General features: G+C 34.4%; 2 protein-coding genes across 3 annotated transcripts; both read left to right on the forward strand.

Annotated features, from left to right (window-relative positions):
* The first annotated feature begins 7,836 nt into the window (after nt 1-7,836).
* LOC119071297 (glutathione S-transferase-like) lies at nt 7,837-17,192 on the forward strand. Of its 2 annotated transcripts, none has more exons than XM_037176171.1 (6): nt 7,837-7,999; nt 8,935-9,034; nt 9,896-10,056; nt 14,101-14,268; nt 14,315-14,487; nt 16,933-17,192. In XM_037176171.1, exons 2-6 carry the CDS (start codon nt 8,946-8,948, stop codon nt 17,098-17,100), a joined length of 759 nt encoding a protein of 252 aa, XP_037032066.1. In that variant the 5' UTR covers nt 7,837-7,999; nt 8,935-8,945; the 3' UTR covers nt 17,101-17,192. The 2 variants fall into 2 exon arrangements, with proteins under 2 accessions (XP_037032066.1, XP_037032067.1); XM_037176172.1 differs by having other exon boundaries at nt 14,345-14,487.
* A 6,262-nt stretch (nt 17,193-23,454) lies between these two features.
* LOC119071315 (glutathione S-transferase-like) lies at nt 23,455-24,353 on the forward strand. The gene is made up of 3 exons (XM_037176198.1): nt 23,455-23,713; nt 23,780-23,947; nt 24,012-24,353. The coding sequence occupies exons 1-3, from the start codon at nt 23,578-23,580 to the stop codon at nt 24,320-24,322; spliced, it is 615 nt and encodes a 204-aa protein (XP_037032093.1). The 5' UTR covers nt 23,455-23,577; the 3' UTR covers nt 24,323-24,353.
* The last annotated feature ends 609 nt before the right edge of the window (nt 24,354-24,962 follow it).

Here is a 24,962-nt window from a genome sequence, read left to right on the forward strand (position 1 = left end):
AAAGGTTTCGTATTGTCAGAACCTGGGAATACATTGTAAGCTAAAAAATTATTGATTTGAGGTAATCCGACTTTCGTCACCAATATTCCATGTACCAAAATCACAACTTTTTGTCAGATAAATATCAAATTCAGATATCCCAAATCAAATCAGATGTTTTGTTTGACTCACAGCGGTCCATTTAGCATATTTAAAGTTTGATTTACATTTTTGCACATTTTGATCAAATTTTGTAGCGAGATTAAGGTCTCAAAATCACCATCCCCGACTTTGACAATCAGTCACGAACTCAAAAAATATTTTTTAGACTTTATCTTTTTTGTAAAATAATCTATGAAGTCTGGAGATTAGATTACCATATAGACCCAACTTTTTATGTACTCTGAGCCCACCGTAAAAAATCGATATATGTGACGTGGACCGAAAACGACGAAATTTTCAAAAATCGATCTGGCGGCAGCACAAAATTAAATTTAAAAAAATTTTTTTCTTCCATAAAATGATCAGCTGGACCAGCTGAGTGGATTTCCGGCTGAGCCTTAAAAGAAATAAGACATTTTGTAAAAACCGCTACACCCTATGTGTAAGACTATAACGTAAATTCAAGGGATCAGTTTTTCAATTTTTCTAGAATTTGAGTAAAGGATTATCAATGAATATGTATGAATATGTATGTAAAGGAATAGCATTGCTAAATAAATGGATTATTATTATTATTATTTTTAGCCCCGTACGAAGTACTGGGGGCTTATAAGATTAATATGCCGTTTGTAACACGTCGAATTGGAAGCAGACAGTAAGGGCAAAGCATTTGCCTATGTTCATAGATGACGAATCCGCAATAAAAAAAAATGTCCGTCCGTCCGTCCGTGACCCCTATAACTTGAGTAAAACGTGTCCGATCTTAAAAATTTTTTTCCCTGATTGGTATGGACAAAAGTAAGGTCAACGAGGTATGCATATGCAAAACTTATTTGGTTAATTGTGTTTAACTTAGTAATTACATTTCTAATTTAAATTCAGAACGCGATGATGTTATAAACATGCAATTCAGCGTCAATTGTCTATTGATTCCGAAATCCCTCATTACTACGGAAAGTAGGTGAAGGATATGAGAACCATACAGGTACCCACTTTGAATTGCGTTTTCAAAAAATTTGACCAGCTACGCAACAGCTGCGGAGGGCATAATATAGCGATTGCAGGGAGCCCACTCCTCCTTGATTCCTTAAATCGCCTTGATTTTCAAAAGTTCTCCTGAAACCTCCTTAATCTCCTCAAACTCCTTATTTTTAGTTTCTTTAAGTGAAATAACATTTTAATTCTGACTTTGGAACCATCCAAACGCATCCGATTTTGATTTTTTTTTCCTGTTTGGTAATGTCAAAAGACAGGGTAAGTTCGAAGATGGGTGCCCTAAGTGCCTACGTGTTTTTCGACGATATCTCCAGACATTTAAGCACACACTTGTCAGTGATACTCCAAATAAGAGGTATTTACAATATCGATCGACTAAAAAAAAGTTTATAGAAATCGGATGACCGACTCGTGAGTTAGACCCCTTGATGTGAACTAGGCACAGGGCGGCAAGCAGTTTTTGCTTGTAGGTCCAAATTTGAACATATTTTGTCTGTTTTCGCTTTATTAGATAGGTATTGACCGTACCAATCAGGAAATTTTATGAAATTATGTTCACCGGAGCGTGAGCAGGGTCTCTTGGAGTGAGCTCTTATCTGGCTACTCGGCCGTACAGTGAACGTGAAGTATTTTGTCAATATCTCGAGTAAATTTTGACCGAATTTCATGAATTTTTTTTTTGTTTGAAAGGTATTAACGAATGTAAAGCGTCAGTAATATTTCCGGTCTTTTAACAAAATGGCTGCCGACGGCCATATTGGATTTTATTAAAAGTGATATATCTTGAAAAATGGTACTTATAGAGTTTCTGTTAACATAGAAGTAATTGGTTAAGTGTGTGGGGTGTTTCAGGCATTCCAAATATGGACATCTATATATATCTATATTCACCTATATTGAGCTAACACAGGCATATAGAGCTATATAATAGCATATTCATCTATGAAATGTTCATTTATAGTGAAATATAGGTAAATATAGCGGTATATAGCTGTTTAAATGGGAATTTATGAAAGTTGACTTCGTACGGGGCTGTCTATATTCCCTCCGGCAATTTATTTGTACATGATAACAAGGCAAAGAGTGGATAATGTAAGTGATTTTAAAGGGCGAATAGCTTTGCAGTAGAGAAGAGTATGAAGTAAGAGAAATAAAGAGTTTCACATTAAAGGCTTTTGATACGAATAGGTGTCTCGTACGGGTCGGCGTTAGCTATGTTTTACATTTAGATGTAGAAAAAGAGCGAGGTCGAAACAAAACGAGTAAGACAAAAACGAAAAGCATAAGAAAGAGGTCTCAAATTTGTCCAAAATTCAAAGCAACGAAGCTGAAATAGCACATAAGACTTTAAAGTTAAATGTCGCCGAACAGTTAATTGATGATGGCAATAACACTATGTCAGCTGTAGTTAGCGAACTGAGCGGCCAAGGCTCAGATGATTTTAAATGCAGGCATTACAAGTAGCAGGGTGATAAAAACAAAAATAGAAGATTAAAAAAAAAAACAAATAATAACGAATTCTTTGACACAATACCTTGAAATGAGTCTGCCTCACGGCTGTTTTTCCTTATAATTTTTGACACAAATAAAAGCAGACCAGGTTACAAAATTGTAAAGTGTAGGTGCACAAATCCTAAATCACAGAAATCCACCGATCCATACAATTTTATTACGAGTTGGGATTCAAATTTAATGATTTATTTTTGTGATTTATATGTGATTGCAGTATTTACTTGAGTGGTATATTGCTCTTTGGACCAAAATATTGAAAAATGTTATGTTATCCTAATAATCTCGTTCTAGACTGTTCAATTATTTGAATCTAGTCATTTGTTACGAAGAACTGACGATATCAATGATCTCGAATTTCAATTTATACCACAATGTAGCCGTTGAATACGTTTTTATTACCTGTAGACTAACAGCTTTGAATAAATTATTTGAAAAATAATGAGAGTTGAGACACTAAAGCTGGTATGCAGCGGGTAAAGCACTTTGAGCCATCATATTTCAATTTATTTTCTAAAAGGCAATTAAAACCCATGACAATATTCTTTTTAAATTTATACAAGCTGACAAGCTTACAAAACCCGTCGACATAAACATACATTTAATTTTTCCTCACACAAAGGCCATCTAGACCGGGTAAAACCACTCATTTTATGAATACACATATCATACTAGCGCATAAAACAAAATCAGAACAAAACGGAGATACTCTTTCAACGATATATATACATTTATGCGGTAGGCGACCGTATAACACATAACCTCATATTTACATAACTTTGACTAGAATATAAAATGTCCTGATGAGAGCATAGTCAGAAAACATAAAAACGTTCATTTCAGACTTCAGTCAATAGAGTCATCATGACGATGTGATACATCAACGCACTGCAGGCATGAGCGATCGTAGTGACAGCTGTCGAACAGAATACTATTTTGCGTGAAAAAGTTTTTCCAAATTTTTTTGCAGTGCCAAAGTTTGTGTGATACACTGTCAAGTTTCAGTACTCTACTTATATTGAGTTGAGAGTACCACCAGTACCACTCATGCTTGAAGTGCGTTGGATACATTAAAATATACTAAGTCAGCTGCAATATTTGTATGTAGTTTTCGGTTAATTAATTATGTATGTGAGTCGATCACAGTTTGTTCCAAGTAACTGTAACAACGAATTTTCACTGGCCGAACGTACACGAGTTCATCCATAGAGACCGGTTTTCATATAATAACAGTTTATGTCTCTTTGGATGAAATTTGACAACTCGTATGGCCTTTCGTAATAGTTTTCCTTGATTTTTGTTGACAACTCGCTAAATTTCCTCAAATCAACCGTTCCAAACAGGTATTATACAATTTTTTATCAGATAGATGCGTCGCTTCGATGGATGGAGGGAATAGGTTTCTTCCAAGCAACGGTTAGAACCGTGACCACAACTTATTTTTCTTGTTATTTTGACAATTGTATTGTTAATAGTGTTGAGGTTATAGCTCTATGGATGACGGTTTGACATTACATTTCATCTTGGAAAAATCTATATGTCGAGTGACAGCTGGTTTTTTGAGAGAGAATTCCATACATTTTCACTCGACCAAATTCATAATCATTCGACATATTCCCCATATTCTCCATCGGTCGAAACGACCCTCTCGTCATATAGGTTTGTTCCGTTTGTTCCAATTAACTGTATACAGTAATCCCGAACTTTGACAACACGAACATAACCTAAACGTCAACCAATTTCTCTATAAATTTTTCGTTAAAATTTTCGTCAGCCTGAAAGTTGAGGTTGAGGTTTCATCCTTCTGTGGATGAAATTTGACATTTAGAACAAACCTATATTAGCATTTCTCCGCTTTTTATGCAAAAAGGGACGAAAATTTAAAAAAAAACTTACAAATTTCTCTCATTTTCGGTCTCTTCGCATGGAAATCTAATCTTGGATCTTATTTCGCTGATTGAGATACCGTCCAACTTCCTGACATTTCTGCCTAATTTAGTGTCTGTAGTGCGCTGGATCTAATGCTTGAATTTTCAACGAATTATTATATTTGAGAAGAGTAAATTACATTTCCAACGACTTGGCGACATGACTGATGTTTAGTTTATATGAAGCTTATGTTGAGAAGATGAATTTCGTTACTTAACGCAATTATTAAATCCAGAAATTAGATATGTTACTCTATAATATAGTGAAGAATAGCTCTATACAGAATTGGTGAATCCAGGTTTTCTCGGGAAACCAGTACGATACCACTGAACCAAAATCATCCGCTACGTTGTTGTAATGCTATTAAATCAAATTGTATCTAGCAACAGAGTTGTTTGTTGTGCTTTCACTGCTATAATCTTCTTCCAATCGAAAATCCCAACAGTCCATTTTCATTTCGAAACTGTGTAACGTTGGACTGAAAATTCGCATTTGCAAGGATTTTGATTAAATATTGCATTAAATGCCTGCGGTAAAAGTGTACGTCCAACAAACATGCGTGTTATACGTACTTCTTTGAGTACATATTTGATTTTAATATGGAGCAACTGATTTATTTTTAGCTGTTTGCCAATGTCACGAATCTAAATTGATTGACTGCCAAATTGATTTAATTAAAATGTGTAATTGGAAATGTGTCAATGGATCATCAATTCGATTGATGTAGATGTTTTCGAAAGTACACACGATCTCGTATATGTATTATAACCGTTTAATGTGATTTCCGAACGATTTTTTCTATTGATTTTATGAGCGTAACTCACAGTACGTGTGCTTTTCATTGTATATGTGGAGTGTATAGTTGGTGTCTGCTGAAATGCGTTTTGCACCGGATGTACCAGGTATAGGTAGAAGTATGTTTCCACGTATATAATGTGAGATCTAAATAAAGATTCGGGTGTGAATCTATTGTATTGGCATTGTGTGTTTTATGTATTGTTCTAGTATGATTGCGTTCGGTGTATGTGTAGATATCATGATAATTTCCGGAAAACTATTTAAAATCGAAAAGTTTAAATTTTAAAACTTTTTCCCTATTTATTTCAGTGACCTTTCACCCCATTCACATACGTGAACCATTCCTAATAATAGAATCAACAATTGAACCATAAACTTATACTTGCGACTTTTATAAAAAAAAATAAGCAAATTCAACAGCGGCATAAATCTCGCCCATAAAACAACAGTGTATTTTGTTAAATTTGCATTTTTATCAGATAATATGGTGTCCTGTATGGGGGTGTTTGTATCCACACAAAAAAAATGTTATTTGTGGATATTTTCGTTCACCGCATATATATTTAAATATACGAACTTGTACACAATGTACAACAATTTAGAGAACCGGAAATGGCCAAATAGAGCAATAAAAAAATTATCCTGGACCAGAGAAAAATAAAATGGAACGCAAAAAATATCCGAGTAAACTGAAACAAGCAAGTGATTCGCATAAATCATTTTTATTTTTGTGCGGTTTTGATTGTGTTGCCAGATACGATTGTTTGGAAAATTATTGCTGTTCTGGGGCTTTTTTTTGTTTTACTGTTGTGTTACGGTCAAAAGGAAAATTTAAATGCGTGGGAAAAACGGAGAGAAAAGGAAAAGCCCTTACTTTGCAACTTTGGCCTTTACGGTCTTATTATTGGGCGGAATCTCCCACATATTTTGTAATGAGCTTCAATTTAATGAAACACCTGTAAGCAATGAATAGCTGTAACGATTTTTGCAAAATAGTCGATATTCGTGGTCCATCAGCTGAAATGTAAGTATAAATGAAACATATTGGAGTGAATAACGAAATTATTTATTAAGAACGACAATAGTTATTTACGTATGTTGGACGATTGTTCCGGATTTCCGAAAGTGAAAATGCCTGAAATTAATCATTTAAGACAGGTACCACGACAGAGTAAGATAAACCTTTTATTCACAACCATCCTCCGTTGACAAAACCTTCACTCAACACGCAAAGTAAAGCTCAGGTGCTCAGAAAGCACCTGAAGATGGTCAGTCCACTCTGACCTGGGACCGCCGCTTGTTCTCGAGGTCGAAACAACCTTTTCTTCTCTTTGTTACCACTTTACGTGATGTACGGGCAAGGGAAGAGCTATAGCTCTGTTTGTCGTTCCGAATGAGTTTACTTTCAGTGTCAGAGTTGTGAAGAATGGAGAAGAAGAAAAGTTCAGTTCTAGCTTTCTGAGCACCTGAGCTTTTCTTTGCGTGTTGAGTGAAGGTTTTGTCAACGGAGGATGGTTGTGAATAAAAGGTTAACTTTACTCTGTCGTGCAGGTACCTATATGCAATTTTCCGTGTAAAGGGACGGAAACTAGAGGAAAATCAAAAGTAAACTTATTTTCGTCCCCGAAGCATGGAACAGGTATTCGTTTACCGAGAGGAGAAGTTCCAACTAGAGCGAATTTCTCCGTTTTCCCTTTTGTCCCAGAGGTCAACACAACGTTTTCATGTTTGATTCAACATTTTTCTCCCCGAAATGAAAACATCAATTCGCCATACCATTTTTGGTGGATCAGTGATTTATACGAGTTATGCCGGTAACTAAGTGAATTATGTGGGAAGGTAAATGAATTTGAGAGAGAATGAATACGAGATAGTTGTCAACAAAACTCTGTCGTATTGAAGGGGAAAACGTAGTTGATCACACCGCACACATGAAAATGTATTTCTACACAAAATAATCATAAAATATGTCACCTATTTTGTTTATAGTTCCCCTTAGTATGTATGTCATGCGAGATCTACTACTTCATCAATTTTAAGATTCATTTTCATAGGGAAACATTAGCAAGAACTTATTTCTGTAATTATTTTCGATAAAAGAAGCGATACTATAACAGACGTTTCTTTAATATCCTTTGCACGCACATGAATCCTAAATACATGTAACGAATTTGCTATCAAACAAAATGCAGTTAAAGGTACTGGTGAACGAAAAGTCGTCCATATATGCGCAATTAATGAAATGCAGATAATTGGTGCGATGCCCAAACTATAAAGTAAAAAAAAGATTTTGCCAATGCCTGAGGAAGCAGTTGGGAAAGACACGCTCCATAGACGGACGAAACGGGATGGAGCCGAAGGGTATCTTACAATTTCATTGCATCCTCATTATTAGCAACTATTTCTTGCAAAAACAAACACAATGATGCGACGATAGAATAAACTGTCTACAAATTTAAAATCAATCAATCGGTTAATCGAACTGAAACGAGATGGAATTGGTTAATTTGCTTGGCATTGTATTGGTGTTCGTTGTCAATATAAGAGTCAGTCAGCCGGATTAAAAAATTTAGTTCGCCGAGAAATTTTTAACTGTGCTAGTCTAATCAATAGTGAAACTAATCAGGTGAGAAAATTCCCTGAATCAGCGTATATCAGCGTTGGTGTTCTCGTCATTTTAAATTTAAAATTAAATTGTGTAATGGGATAAAATTAAATAATAGACCTCTGTGATTGATAGTCTCTGATTGAATTAGATGTATATACTATGATACAGAATATTGTTTTAAAAATAAACGTGCACTAATATGGTCTGGTTCACGATTTTACATAATTTTGAAAATATTTTTTTTTTTGATGAAAATACAACGAACAACTCTCTGAAAAATAAATATCAAATGGGTGGTTTTTTGCGTGGACTGTGCGTTGGCTGATGGTTTATTTCGTTTTTCAATTAATTTTGAATTAAAGTGAAAATTGAATTTTTAATTACACTTTTCAAACAATGTATTAAATACAGCCCCCGGTAATTGACGTACCGTTTTTTTCCTCTAAAGAAACGATTTTATCGTTTTACTTTATAATTAGTTACAAATTGCAATAAGTGGTGTGTTTATGTGAAACAGATCTGTATTAGCATTTCTCATAAAGATTATTACGGAAAAAGGGATTGTGATAATAAGCCTTGTATTGCTTTCCAACTTAATTCATCAGCGGAAAATATAACCCAAATAATTCAACAGCGAAAAATGAAATTAAAAGAAAACAAAATAACATCATCACAGAGTGGGAAAAAGTGTGTGCGTTTTGGGGTTGATCTAAATGTGTGCCAAATAAAATTTGAAAAGTTTGTTTAAAGACTTAAGTAACTTGATATGTGCTATTATGTAGAAATAGAACTAGAATATTTGGGTTGTTGCCCAGAAAATAGAAACTATTTGTCAAACGTTTTCTTCACAAGAAAAAACCAACTGTTGACGTTGACAGAATAAATGGCATAATATTTTTCACAATGGATTTTATCATGATATATATCTAATAAGAAACCATTTCATTTTACAGAAACAAAAATAATGTCAGAAGAGGCAGCTGCACCACCCACTGACGCTCCAGCAGAAGCTCCTGCAGAAGGTGAAGCTCCACCAGCAGCTGAAGGAGAAGCGTAAGTGGTAAAATCTAGAAGATCTAGACGCACTATCATTTCTAATGTACGTGCTGCGGCAGCCTGCCACATAATTAAAATTTTGACTTATTTTACCTGATAAAGTATAAATACAAAACGGGGGTAACTTTAGTTGGAACACGCTCAGATCAAAGAAATGGTAAGCTGGTATAACTACACTTATTAGAATGTCGATGTGAGTTTTCAATCATATTCGATACGTCCAAGCTAGATGAGAATTTATAGTAAAGATACCAAACAAAAATTAGTTCTTTCACTACGACCTTATACCCAGAGCATCGATACCAATTCTTCGGATTAGTTACAGCGGATGTTCAATATGATTTTATACGAATAAGATGAATATATATGATGTATTGAATGCATTACCTGAAATTCTATTTCATTTCTAACATCATATCGAAAATATCGAATACAAAATCCATAGAAAATCGAATGGATAAAAGGTGTGGTTCTGATTATTGATTTATTTACGGTTGCAGTTCTTCCTTCACCTCAATCCAAAAGAAGGATATAATGTACAACGGATATTATGGAATAGGTAGTCGTGTTCGTATTCCTCTATCAATTCAATCAATTCGAGTAAACGATTTACATAGTTTGACACATTTTCTGGTGTAAAATATGTATATCCGACGGTGGAATAATAATTCAGCATTTTATTGCGCTTTTGTGGATCATACATCTCATACCACAAGCGAATAAAATTTTAATTAAAATTAACAATCGATTCGGTTGGGATTAGAATATTAAATCGATCCAAACATTTATGGCCTTAGGAAAAGAAATAAACATCCTTACCTTACAGATCATGACTAATCGCTGTTTAAATTGGTATAGGGCAGCACCAGCGGTTTTTCCCTCCGAAACTCCCGTATTTACGCTGTTCTACTTTAACGTTAAAGCTCTAGCTGAACCAATTCGTTTCTTATTTGCATATGGTGGACAAGAATACGAAGATGTACGTGTCACACGTGACGAATGGCCAGCTTTGAAGCCAAGTAAGTTATTGTGATTAAATTATTGGAGACAGTATCAACTCGCAATGTAAATAAAATTACAAAAATGAATTATTTGGAAACAGGAAGGAACAATTTTACAATCTGAAATTTTTGATAAATAAAATTTACACAAAATGAATAATGGATATACTAGCATCACAGTGTGAATGCCTGCATTAAAATTATAATTTCATAACATTTTTCCAATTTGTATTTGCGTAAACAAATCAATACACGTAAATATTTGTGGATTATAATATATGGCTGGAGTGTTACAATCCAAATTATATTTATTTTCAATTGCATTTCAATTTAAATAAAAATTTATAATTTCCGACAATGAAGCAAATTATTATTTATTTTTGCTCATTGTAAAAGCAAACCAAATTCACTGACATGATGAAAAGTTGAAAATTATTTAAATTCCTGCGTAGTGTAAAGTGTAACAATTAAATTGTAAACTATTTATTCCTGTCCAATTATTTGCAAATTTGTTGGGGGAGATGAAGTCAGGAAGCCAGTATAGTCCATTTGTGATAATATAATCTACACAATTAACTTAAAAAAAAAAGTTTTCAACAATTTACAGTCAATGTAAATTAAAGTGGGTGTTGGTGGTTTAGTTACAGAACATAAATATGAAATTGAAGTACGAGAATTGATCAAAATTCTTCCAATTCGCTTGGAATTATTGAATTACATAAACAAATTTTGAATGCATTTATTGTGACAAAGACAATGCTGGCTCTAAATTTTAATGATAAACAGTTATTTTTGTGGACGTAGTTTGGCGACGATATTTTCTCTACTGCCGACTGTTTCTTTGCCCTAGAATCTGAATCACACCACTTAGGCTCAGATTCAATCTGATCTGAAATTTTCAGATTACAGTTTTTCAGATTTTCAGATCTATAATTTGTAACGAATTGTGATTGAATTCGGATCAGGTCTGATTTGAAATTTTGAGATTAATCTAATGCTGATCTGTTTCGAGCCCTAGTTTTTGACTCTGGCAAGACTAAACATCGCTTCCATCATGCCCGAACGTTAGTAAGCGGGCGTGACGTAAGTCCCCTACCAAAAATGTTTAATTTTTTTTTTTGGACGGCGGAGCATATTTACAGCAACTTTTTGACTTCTCCCCCTTAACTCCAACGACCCCCAAGGATATCTAGAATCTAGAAATCCATATGAGTTCAACGAGTTATCACACGATACTGCAGCTTCAAAATTTGTCGAGATATTGAACTTCGAAATATTGATGTTTGTATGAAAATAAGCAAAATCTCGAATTTTCAGATAATGCAAAACACCTACGTTAGTTAGTTACATAGTTGCTTAGTTAGCTCCAGCAAGTGGATCCAGCAAGTCCTAAACATTTCTATAGGCCTAAAAATAAGAATGGAATTTTCAAAAGTTGGAAAAAACCCATATCTTGGGAGCTCAAGCTCTCCAAAGTCTCCATGCAAATGCCATATAAAGGCCAATTTGTATGTATGTATGTGTATGTATGTATCAAATATTAACTTCCACCAAGTCGGTTCCCAAATTTTAGGATGACAGATGATTCCCTTGGCACTTCCTAACATTCATCGGATTTTTTGATGGATTTGGGTTATTTTCGATATAAGTGAGGTGTTCCAAGGTTGGTGCTCAAATTTTGGGATGACAGATGATTTCTCTGGCACTGCCTAACATTCATCGGATTTTTTGATGGATTTGGGTTATTTTCGATATAAGTGAGGTGTTCCAAGATTTGTTTCTAGATTTTGGGATTCAGACTGATTTCCATAAGGTTTTTTGATGTTGTCGAAAAGACTTACTTACGAAAGTGGTGATATCAGTCAAAAAACCCTTAAAGGGTAAATGTGCCACTTGTGACGCAAATTTCTTTTTGTAAAATTTTCTTTCACAAATTTTTTGGGTCAATTTTTTGTTGATAAAACTTTTGCGACGACGCACAATGCGTCACCCTCAGCGATATCAGTTATTTTGTAAGGAAGATAAAGGACTAAGGGTTTTTTGACTGAGACTTTATCCTCACTAATGGTAATAGGATGTTTCTTTATATAGTGCAAAATCACCTGAAACATCATTATCATTAGAAACTCTAATCATCTGTTATCGATAATGAGACCCCCCCCGCTTGATATTCTTCAGCGAAACTGTATTAAAACGTTGAATTAAAATTATTTTAATAATTAATAATTGTGTGAACAGCTTCTTCTAGAAGTTCAATGAAAGGTCAAAGCCTACAATTTATAAGCAGCACTTATAATGCTCTGGATTTGGATAGACAAACACAATCAAAGGAAATCCTTGCCCTATATAGATCGCAAAGCATAATGAGAAATAATTTAAAATAGAAAAATTCAAATTAATTTTTTAATTAAAACTTCTTCCGTAGCGTAAACAATTCGCAATCGAAATAAATCGCAACAACAACAACAACAAAAAAGCCATTAGACCGTAAAATTTTTTGGTTTTGAATCACAACCGTTTTTAATCTGCCCCAAAGCTTACACCCGCAATATACCACAAAAAAGGTACTGGTCGCAGATTATGGGTTGAGTGTTGCAACACATAATTCTGTTGTAGCTGTGAAAAATGGAGGATTATGAAAGTCATTAAAACCTATAATAGTTCGTTAATATTTCTGTTGATTACCGGACATTGGTTTTACACGATCCGATTTTATTTGTTTTTCCTCCCATGTACTTGTACAGTACACGAACATTTGATTTATCATGTTGTTTAAATCGCTTCACAAACTACTACAAATGATTACCGAGACGTAAATAATATTAAACAGAATAACATGGTGCAACCGTAAATGTTCCATTTTATACGAATGTGTGATCATAATGGCAAAACAACCAATTGTCACGTCACACCCAATTTTCCCAATTGTCCTACAAACGACAAATTGATGAACATTTTCTTTTTTTCGCGAACAACAAACAGAAAGTGATTAATACTGAATCGATTTTCGTTTGAATTTTTTTATTTAAATTCAATTCATCACGACGCCAAAAAATGCGTTTCAGTCCATTCTTCTATACGCTATATTGTCTATCGCATCGCATGCTAAATCTGATGCGCGTAGGTGGACATTAATTTTGCGGTCACACTACACACATCATTACCAGAGAGGATTGCCGGGATTGTTTTTAATTTATTCATGCTGCTAAACGAGACAATGATTATTCTTAATGCTGTGTGAAATTGCATTAGTCAAAATAGCTTTCGAATTTTCGTGGCAATTTTCATGGATATTTGGTGTTGGTAAATCAACAAGAGGAACACGTTCGAATTTTGCTTCGGGTGAAATGGGTGTTTACTGAGGTGATAAACCAGTTCTATTTTGATTTGATCGGTAATTGTATTCAAAGTCTTGTAACTTATTGGAAGCTAATTGTATCGCATATATACGCTACCACTAATGATGTAACATATAATATTATATGTTAAGATCCAATTAGAGGAGCTGCTTTAGCTTGACTCACATAAAAATATTTATAAAAGATTCTTTTCTTTATAGAAAGATTACATTGTTATCAGAGGAAAATCAAACATAAAAGAAGAAAAGCAGAATATTTGCGATCCCTTTTAAATCTCCCAACCAAAAATAACTTGTTCGCAAATCGTATATCCAGCGAAATAGACTATTCTACATTCCCAGAGCACAACAAAAGAATATTTTATTTTCATATGATTTAGATTTTCCTTTGACAACATTGTCTTTTTTCCCATTCTTTTCAAGAAAATCGAAGGCAAAATTTGATTTACTTTAGAACTACATGCCAGCAAACAATGAATATTTTAAAACGAAACAGGAACCGACCAAAGCTTATTTTCTCCGTTTGAGACCCCAGCCATATTTGAATAAAGAACACGAAAATAAATAATTTGTCAATTTATGGATCCAATTTTGTTTATATACACACAGCACATTCCATTATAATTATTCAGAAATGATGTCTTCTTCTCCATCCATTCGTCTCCATTCGACTGTTAAAATAAAATGAAATATTTTCCCTACAGCTATGCCAATGGGACAGATGCCTGTGCTGGAAGTGGACGGTCGACGTGTACACCAGAGTATCTCAATGGCACGTTATATTGCGAAACGTGTCGGTTTGGCTGGAAGCACTGATTGGGAGAATTTAATAATTGATACAGCCGTCGATACTGTCAATGACTTCAGATTGAGTAAGTGGTTCGTTGGTGTGAATGTTATTATTCATTTTTATTGAAGAACTTTGCATAACTCTTGATATCAATGAAGAAATTGCCGTCGTCTCATATGAGCCCGATGATGAAGTAAAGGAAAAGAAACAAATTACATTAACAACAGAAGTAATTCCATTCTATTTGGAGAAATTGGAGGCCATTGTTAAAGAAAATAATGGACATCTAGCTCTTTCCAAGGTAATTTCTGTTTTTTTTTCCTTCCTACCATTCGAAAATAATGTGATTATAATTTCAATGTACTTAGTCCACTCTTTTTCCAGAGGGTTTGGAAAGTTAACTCAATTAAATAGCAATAGCAGAGAGTAGAAAAATGATTTCTTTGACCTGATTTTTTCTTGCGATTGTTGCAAATTTATGCAATTTTGTTTCTCTTGCATTCGGCCTGCATAGGTTTAATTACGTTTGATCGGGATAATGGTATTAACTTTGAGAGTTTGCATCGTTTCTTAACAAAACATTTTTAGTCTCTGCCTATTATACAGTCGGTACATAGAAAGATAAATCGAAAAGCTTTTATCTTCCGAGCCTGTGGTTTTAAATTGAAATATTTTCTACGATTTTCTCTTCTGTAGATCTGCTTAGAAAGCGAATTCGTCCGTTCTGTTATCAATCTTTCTGAGATGACAAGCACAACATTTTAAGAGGGATTCTTTTGAAAATCCACCTATCAAAATCGGACCCATTTCGTCTGGAATTGATATATACATGGTTTGATAGGTCTTTGCCAGTAGACCTCAAATCAGGCCTCACACAGTCTCGAGCCACACCTGGTTGCTGGTGGAAGATCTCCGAAGTTGGAAAAATAGTGATTTTTATCCGAATTTTTTGGACGTTATAAATGATCGTTTCGGTTGAGAGTGGGCTCGTTGGAAAGCTGAGCTTAAGTACTTTCGAGTCATGCCTAGTTTGATTAGATTCATTGATATATGTTTGCAAAAATTTGCAAGAAAAATTTTCAAAATCTGTTTGAACTTTAGAAAGGTCTGGGCTGGTACTGATGACGCTTAATGTGAACCTAATATGCTAGTCGTAACATAGCTTACGTAGCTTTCCGTTTGTACCTCATTTCCAGTGCTAGTGATTGCCGACATAACAGAATTTTATGTTAGTACAACCGCTACTCGTCAAACTCGCCAGCAAACACCAGCACTGCAAATGAGGTATCAATGAAAAGCTTAGACAATGTATGTTACGACTAGCATCTTAGGTTCACATTAAGCGTCATCAGTACCAGCCCAGACCTATCTAAAGTTCACACAGATTTTGAAAAAAAATTCTTGCATTTTTTGCAAAAATATATCAATGAATCTAATACTCGGCATGACCCGAAAGTACTTGAGCTCAGCTTTCCAACGAGCCCACTCTCACCCGGAACGATCATTTATACGAAAATCTCGCTGAATATTACTAACTACCCTAGCTCACTGCCAGAAACCACCAAATGTGGCCATTGTTAGTAAATTCCGACATCAAACACATTCGGGTTGTGATAGATGTGTTAATTTTGATGGCACATTATGTCTTATACATAGATTTCAGGCGCACAAATTTCCGACGTCAATTTCGTTTCGAGAGTTTTCAGTCGGATAAAATTCAACACGTTCTATCCTTTCGATTTTTTCCTCCACTTTTTCCCATAATCTTCTCATTTTATTGCTGTAATTTTTTCCTTGTAAATTGGTTTTCAACCGGTTTTTATGTACCTGTCTGTTTCATACACTGTCGATATTGTATACGCATGTTCTTTTTCGTGATATTTTTGGATACACATTGATCCAGCGATAAAAGGAATACTTAAACAGGCATCCATAAACTTTCGGATTAAAATTCGAATAGCAAATTCAGAATAGGTTCGGTATGGGTTACTGTCTATACTCTAATCGAAGTATTTTACAATTGGATGTAAAGGTTTTATATGCATAAAATATGATTACAGTCGGAGGACGATTGGTGAAAATAAATTTACGATATAGGGAGGTTAAGACCATATGGAAATTGGATTTTTGAATTTTATTGTTTGTCGAATGAATCGCATTTACATATCGAGTTGTTTCATATGAATAAGCTTTGTTTTTAGCACAAAATAGAAATGAGACACTGAATTTTGTCCGATATACCGTACCCACATAATCTTGTAATGAACGAGTTTCAAATATTAACACTTTCCTTGCGAAACACCCTCTATGCCATATGTGCGTATCGTTCAATCAAATAGAATAATTCGAATTTTTATGTGTCAGCAACCCTTTTCGTCAGTCAAATCAATTTCCGGTTAAACGTATTCTGTACAAACTTCGATTTCAAAGAAAATTACAGTGAGAAGTGGTGATACGATGGGTTTTTATAAAATGATGTTTGATTGTATAATATAGTTGTGAACGTAATTATTTTGCTATTTTCGTTCACAACCGTTTAACATGAACTTGACGTATTTTTCTGCTATATCCCATATCCACCGTTCATTATCTGCAGACGTGAATGTAGTTTCGTGTGATTGAGTGTTTGTGAGTGTTGCTTTGAAAATAAAATCGTTATTTTATACCCTCTCGTTCATATAACTCAATGTCCCAGATTCGGTTGATTCTTGAATGTTCTAATAATAAAATTGTTTTCTTTCAACAGCTAACCTGGGCCGACGTTTACCTTGCGGGTATCGTAGAATATTTGAACTACATGGTTAAAGGTGATATTTTGGAGAAGTATTCAGGACTTAAAGGGCTTGTACAAAGTGTATATGATTTGGAACCAATCAAAGCATGGTTGGAAAAGCGACCAGTTACTGATGTATAAAAAATTTCTTCTTCCTGTTTCTCTTTAGAGGAAAGAGAGAATTTTTTATTTTATTTTATGGATGCGTATATTTAATAAATGTTTAAAGTTTAGTCGTTGTTTCATTCACCTATTTTCTCTCTCTCTATCTATCTATCTCTCTTCACTTTACTCTCGATCAAATGTTGTCATTAATATATAGTTCTTAACTGTTTTACTACATTTCTGTATAATTTTTGAATTTTTGTCGAATCTGTTACTTCATTTGATGTTAGTTTCAACATAGCAAATCTTTAACTTGATTAGTTTTTACATCGTTTCACTATACTGGCCAGAATTAATTCTTGAATTGTTTTTTCGTCGGTACCGACAACAGATGTTCAATATGTATAGTGTTCAGCAATACAAGGACAACATTCCCAAAAATAAAACCTGCTTATGCACTTTTTCCGTTGAAACAATAAAAATCTTGTCTAGGCAAACTCAAGCAACTTTTGGAGAGTCTGCACCACAATGTCTATGCGAAAGGACGGTATCGGCGCTAGGGCTGAAATTTCAATACCAATGAGTCACTTTAAGTGTTAATGGCCCAAAATTATTATAATTCGTAGAGTAATCGTACCAATCCTCTAACAAGAATGAGTCGTTGGATAAAAATGTTTATGAATGAAAGAGAAATAGGTGTCCGAGTATTATCAGCTTACCCTATAAACAACTTAAATCTGTGGTTTACGCCTGCGACTCAACGAATAAGGTGATCAGTCTAATATCGTCACCAAATATTGACATTTTGACTTACTCATAATAATCAATCGGAAAACCAATTTTAATCAATATTTTGATCATGCACACCTGCGTCACTTAGACAGATAAAGCTACAAAGGAACACCAACTAAGTAAACAAGAGTATCGTTTATTACAAACTTTGCTTCTGTAATTACATAATTGCCTACATGCCTACATTTTTGTTTCAATGTATCCGTTAATATTGACCCAGTCTATTTTTGATAAAGAGATAACTTTTTATTGAAGCACACATCACAAAAGGTGTATAATAATTCCATTAAACAGTGTCGTCTTTTAACAGAATTATGGCAGCTCCTTAGTGGTTAAGTTTGTTTTCGTAACTGGAAATTTCTAAAGTAAATGGAGACACTAAAGAAATTACATTGACCTATTTATTTGTTTACTTACAAAATTATACCCAAACTAGCCACTTTGCTACACTTTTAATAGTCAGTCATATCTCAATAGCTTTATATATCGATCGTTTTAGTTATTTATGTAACAAGAATCGTATGAATGTGTATATTATCGCAGTAGATGTCAGATTGCCAGTCCGAGCCGAAGTCGAGGTTGGCAAGACATCGTGTGCGATAATATACCATCATACGATTTGTGTTGCATACAACAAGAAAATCGCATAAATACCGAAGGTAACCTTAGTGTGACTTCAGTAACACGTGGCTTTTATCGCACTAGTGCATACAACATTGCACACAGGCGGCCTAAGTTACAAATATCATTACTGAATTGCATAAAAATATAAATAGAACTATAGTGGTGACTAGCTACCTACTTTCAAGATTAAACATTTTTCGTTTAGCCCTTGTACGTCACATTGACATATTGGTTTCAATTTATCGTAGAATCGTATCCAGATGAGTAAAAGTATCCGAGGGCTTATTTCCGCTTTTTCACTGACAGAGTATGGTATTTTACTTACCGAGGGAGGTAATGGGTTTTCACCAGTGAGGGGAAAGGCCAATTACTTCACTAGTAAAGTAATACATATTATCGACCTCGATTGAGTAATAGTAGATAAAACAGCAAAGTAAAGGGTTGCGAATGGTAGAAACAAAGCAATTTGCTTGATTCGAGGTAAGATTTTCTTGAAAGCCAATTTTTGCCTCATTCAAAAGTTCAGGTGTGTCTCTTAGGGCATTGAAAATTACGTCTTGAAATGCTAGAAACATACAAAACGAAAAGTTTCAGTCTTCCCATGATTTTATTTGAATTAAACGAAAGATACATGTTATTGTTGTAGAATGGTTGTTTATTTAAAAAAAAAAACGGATCATAATCAACAAAACAATTGTCTACCCAGGGTAGCATGCCTAGGTGAATAAATAATAGCTCGTGTCTTCCTGATCACTATGCGTCGATTGCATCTTGGCACAATAATGATAGAACTCCTGGAATAGGTACGGAACAGCACATAGCCTTAGCTCCTTGCCTTGCACAGGCCGCTCTAAATTCTGCTGGATTCGAAACTGAGGATGTAGGCGGGGTGCAACGTAACTCTGTATAATAAAGAAATGGTTGATAATTATTCTACTACGTTTATATGGTAAAGAAAATTCGTTCATACCTAAAATACCTGTTGACATTGACATACGAATTTAGCACAATGTGAAAAAGTGATGTAATAGTATGTTGTGTTACAAGTATTGTAATGTTGATTTTTTCAGCACTAGACCCAAGTTTTCCTTACGAGCGGAGCGAGTAAGGAAAATTGGGTCGTGTGCTGAAAAAATCTCATTACAATACGTGTAACACATCATGCTTTGTGCCAACCGAGAATTGAAATAGACAAATGCACAAAAATTCAGAATTTTCATTGTAAACAATCACTCTTCGAATTTGATCGATCACGTTGCTTTGCATTTTTTTAAAACGAATGCTGTAATAACTCATACGAATTTCATTTCAACACTGGTTTGAGTGTTGTAATAAGCCATGAAAACGGGTGTTGTAATTTTGGACATTTCAATCTAGTTATCGATATTGAAATCCGTCGTATTTCAATTCTCGGTGGCACAAAATGTGTTTTCCAAATCAATATATAAAATATTACCTAAAACGCCTAATAGAGAGATAGAAAATCATTGCCACTTTTTCTAAGCAAAAGAAAATATTTAGATTCCAAGTAAAACTAAATATCGTTAAATTATTCGGAACTTGTAGTTCAGATGTTTCTAATGTAACCGGAATCGTATTTAAGGTAATATTTACACTTACCCATTATGCAGCAGGTAGGCTGAGTGTAAAGAAGTCCGGGTTGGCATAGTGGTTCACCTATACAAAAGAAAGGATAAATTCACTTTAATTAAATCTTGTGAAGCATAGTCAACACTTGTAATGAATACAACGTTAAAAACTGCCAAGGCTGTAAACTTTGGGGAGTCCCCAAAGTTTACAGTCTTGATTTTTTCTTCATTGTATTTTATTGTTTCAAAATTTGCAAAAAAGGTAATTTTTGACAACTTTTACAATGATAAAAAGCTTCAACTTTTCGAAATAAGTTTGACCAAAAACTTTAAAAATGTTCTCCATCCGGCACGTCTAGATCAAAACTACTTACCATAATTAATTATTTGAGAATGGTCGAATATAGACCGAAGCAGAAATATTTGAAATAAAATAAATTTTTTCAGACAATTTAAATTTGGTGGCTTTAATTAACTTTATACAATAACTAAATCTTGGCTGGAAATAGTTGATTCGTGGAAAATTACTTCTTACCTTGTGCGTTGGAGGTGACGGCGAACATTCCAATCAAGAAAATTGCTGATAAGATTTTCATCACTTGTACTTCGATTTCACTGTATTATTATTACAATCTGCTTATATTCTGATCAACCGTTGGAAAAGTTGCTCTATTTATATCAGTGCCACGCAATATTGGTAACATAAAATAATATTTGTTTCAAAGCACATGTTCACATGAAGACACCTATATTGGAACGAGGGGATGGCCAGGAGCATAATTATGGTATGCTTTCTATATTCTCTACTCTACCAAAATGACTATGAAATAGTCCCATATCACCCGCGTATCTGTATCAGCGTGACCTCCCCAAAGTTTACAGCCTTGAGTAAAAACGTCAAAAGAAGCAAAGTTGACGTTTTCGTGTTAGTGGTTTCATTTAAAATGCAGAAAATGCGACTATATAAATATTGCATGTAAAACAGTAAGAGATAGAGAGCTAAATCCGAAATATAACTCATATATACATTATTTTCACGACCTTGTAAACGTCAGACACGATACCAGCTGTCAGACATGTCGAAAAATATAGGCTACATCGCCGAATGGAACGCACTCACTAGCCGTGGGGTAAACCAAGGTTCTGAAAGAACAGGTTAAGACACGTCTGAGTTGATCACGAAGGCGGTGACAGACAAATTTTGACAAATAGATGCTTTTTCTTGAACACATTCACTACAGATTGTTTGAAATGTCAACTTGATAAAAACAATTTTTTTTCTTCAAGTTGACATTTCAAACAATCTGTAATGAGTGTGTTCAAGAAAATATATCTATTTGTCAAAATTTGTGTGTCAACCGCCTTCGTGGGTGTCTTAACCTGTTCTTTCAGAACCTTGGGGTAAACAAGCATTTGACTACGTGAGTGCGACGAAAAAGCATGACATATATTTTGATATATTTCTGTTGCTTCGCACTCACTCAGTCATAACCTCAACGCTTTTCCAAACATTTTCCAAACAAGATTGTTTGGTGATGTTGTCTGTGGATGACTATTGACATTTCGATGTTGCACTTGGAAGATACCTATTGAACGAACGATTTTCATGTAAAAACCAGGGAATCGGACAGTTCACGTCAATTAATTGAGGTTAAGGACTACTTGACGAAAAATTAAGTGTGGTTACGATGACGAGTACCGTATAATGAAAATGATATGGGATATCGAATACTTTTCGTTACTACTGTTTCTGAAATTGGCAATAGCAATTTCTTATTAGCAAAAAAATACTCATATCCTCAGAGTCTTTAACGCCTCTCACAAAATGTCTAACACAACTGACATTAATGATACATATTCCACATTACAATCTGAAAATAAAATCGTAAGCCCCCCAATTATCATGTGATCGTGGTGTAATATTTAATGTTCTGTATTGCGTAAATTTGGTACGTAAATTGTAGCAGAAATAAATAAAAGTTGGCCATGTAAATGCGTAAAAAATTAGTTAATAGGGGTATTCCCGACCTGAGATTTAACTTAATGAGGAATTTCGCACCGACGCGCAATCACTCAGAAAGTGACATTTTCCTTACAGGTTTGTTCCAAGTAACTGTCAACACGAATTTTGACTGGCCGAACGAACACGATTTCATCCATAGAGATCGGTTTTCATATAAATGTTGATAGATCATGTCTCTGTCTCTATGGATGAAACCTGACAGGAATTTGACAATTCCTATGGCCTTAGTACAGACCTATAAAAAATATGTCATTTTGTGTATCATTGTGAATAACTCCGACGCGAGATTCCCAGCAGCATAGCTCTGCTACTAGCATGAACATAAGAAATATTTGGAGGCTAATGCTATCTTAATAGGCGTTGCATTTCTTTCGTAAAGACAGGAGTCATGATTTGTTAGTGTGAATAAAAACGAACAGCACATGCAATCGTACACGCATACATCTTTGAAATTTGAAGGCTAACTTCATGCTAAAGGGACAATAAAATTACCTGTGCCACAAAATCGTACATTTTTATCCTGATGAACCATTTTACCTTTTTTCAAATTGAATGCTTAATATAATTGGCCCCCACAGTCAAAACCGAACTTCTATGCCTCTGTGAATATAATCTGTTTACCATTAAAATTTATCGTGTTCACTTATCTGAATGACATAATTCACATAGAATATTCCAGAAATGAACTCATTTTAACTTATTAATCGAAATCGATGTTCTGTTGTGGAAAATGTGCCCGGTCATCGTTAGAAGCAGGTAAATAACTTTTGTTTTCCCTCCATACAAAACAAATATTATAACAACACGAAACACGAAAGAGCTTATGATGCATCACCCACACCAATGTACACCTTGTGTTGAGAGTAATAGGAAAAACTGACCAAACGCTTGTTCATACTATATGTTATGCTTAATTTCTGCATCTGCAATGGTGTTTAAATTATTTTTTTTCTCCTGTTGAATGACAATGATTTGCCATTAGTTGCATATCGAATTCGACAAAATACAAATAAAATAAATAATTGAAAATTTGGATCGCATCATAGACATCTTATAAATATTTTTGTAAAAATTGCGCTGGAAAAAATAAATTCGATAATATTTATCGCTTCAAGTGTATGTCAGGTCTGCCAATAAGCAAGAAAAACCTAAAAATATTACCTATTTGAAGCCTAACACCTAACACATACATATTTACTCAATATCGTCTAAAATTAAAGTCATTCTATGTTAAACTCAAACTATAGGTACCTTCTAGAAGGAAGGCTTGAATAGTGCTATAGAGCTATATAGCGAGTATATACATTGTACACACCGCGATGTAAGAATCATGAAGAGAGTATATAATAAAAATGAAACGATTGTTCCCAGCAGTTGATTACAATACGTCGACATTGTCGGTCTCATAAACAACAGATTGTTTCATAAGTGGTTCGTTCTGAGAAATATTTTCTTAAAAATTGTGTTAATAAAATCGAAGTAAAAATGTCTCCTACTTACAAGTTGTACTATTTTAATATCAGAGCATTAGCCGAACCTATTCGGTATGCGTTAGCCTATGGTGGCATAACATATGAAGATGTTCGAGTGGAAAGAGAAGATTGGCCGAAACTGAAGCCGAGTAGGTTCAAAATACTCATTTTTAGTTAATGCAATGGGTCAGTAAAGCAAAATTCAATTGATATAGCAATGCCAATGGGACAAATGCCAGTCCTAGAGGTAGATGGCAAACGAGTGCATCAGAGCATTGCAATTTTGAGATATGTGGCCAAGATTGTTGGTTTAGCCGGTGCGGACGATTGGGAAAATCTACAAATCGACAGTGCTGTTGATACAATCAATGATTTGCGGCAAAGTAAATGTGATTCAAATTATTTGTTGTTCTCTTAGCTTGACTGTGCTTTAATATTGTTTCATAGAAATGGCTGCCGTTCATTTCGAAGCTGACGAGGCTGTTAAACTAAAGAAAAGGGAAACACTCCTTAACGAAACGGTTCCATTTTATCTGGGTAAACTGGAGGAGCTTGCTGTGAATAACAATGGTCATTTGGCAGCGTCGAAGTTAACCTGGGCTGATCTATTCTTCGCTTCACTGTTGGAACTGTTCAAAATTTGGACTGGACCGGACGTTTTAGCCAAATACCCGAACTTGGCTAAGACAGCCGAAAATGTTTACAATCTGGATTCTATTAAGGATTGGATCAAAAGACGACCAGTTACTGAGATGTAAACGAGGAAAAAATAAATTTAATTTAAATTCATTTGTTTCGTTTCGAATGGGAGGATTGAGAGATAGCATCAAAATCAAATCTCTTTATTCAGTTCCACTTCAGAAGTGTTGATTAATTATACCACGTAATACTTGCAAAGTCATGGTTGTTATTTTGTTCGTACAGTGAAAAATTACATCATTTTTTTTGGATAAAGAATACTCTCCCAAAGACGGTTTTAATGGTATAGAAAGTAGGTGTGTAGGTATGTTTTAACCGAAATATACACGCACATAATCTGTATATGCTCAGCTCACCATCACTTTGTTGAGAGATAAAAAAAATACAAAGAAACATTTATCATCCATTGCACTCAATCAAGTTTCGAAAAAGCCGGTTGTAAACAAGACTGAAAATGTTGAATGTTTATTTTCAGCGAAAAGATATTAGAAAGAATTTCAACCGAACAAAGCTGAAAACGTATCACCAAATTGAATTATTAACATGAAAATGTCGCTAGTTGAATATTTTGAATCAATGACTGAATTACACAAGCCAGGAAACACTAGCAAAAACAAGAAATGAGATCGTTTAGGTCTATAGAAGACGTCTGTATTGTTCTGGATTTATTGAATCATAACTATTTTATGTCTAAATCGG

This window comes from Bradysia coprophila, assembly GCF_014529535.1.
Source record: "Bradysia coprophila strain Holo2 chromosome IV unlocalized genomic scaffold, BU_Bcop_v1 contig_144, whole genome shotgun sequence".
Taxonomy (NCBI): Eukaryota; Metazoa; Arthropoda; class Insecta; order Diptera; family Sciaridae; genus Bradysia; species Bradysia coprophila.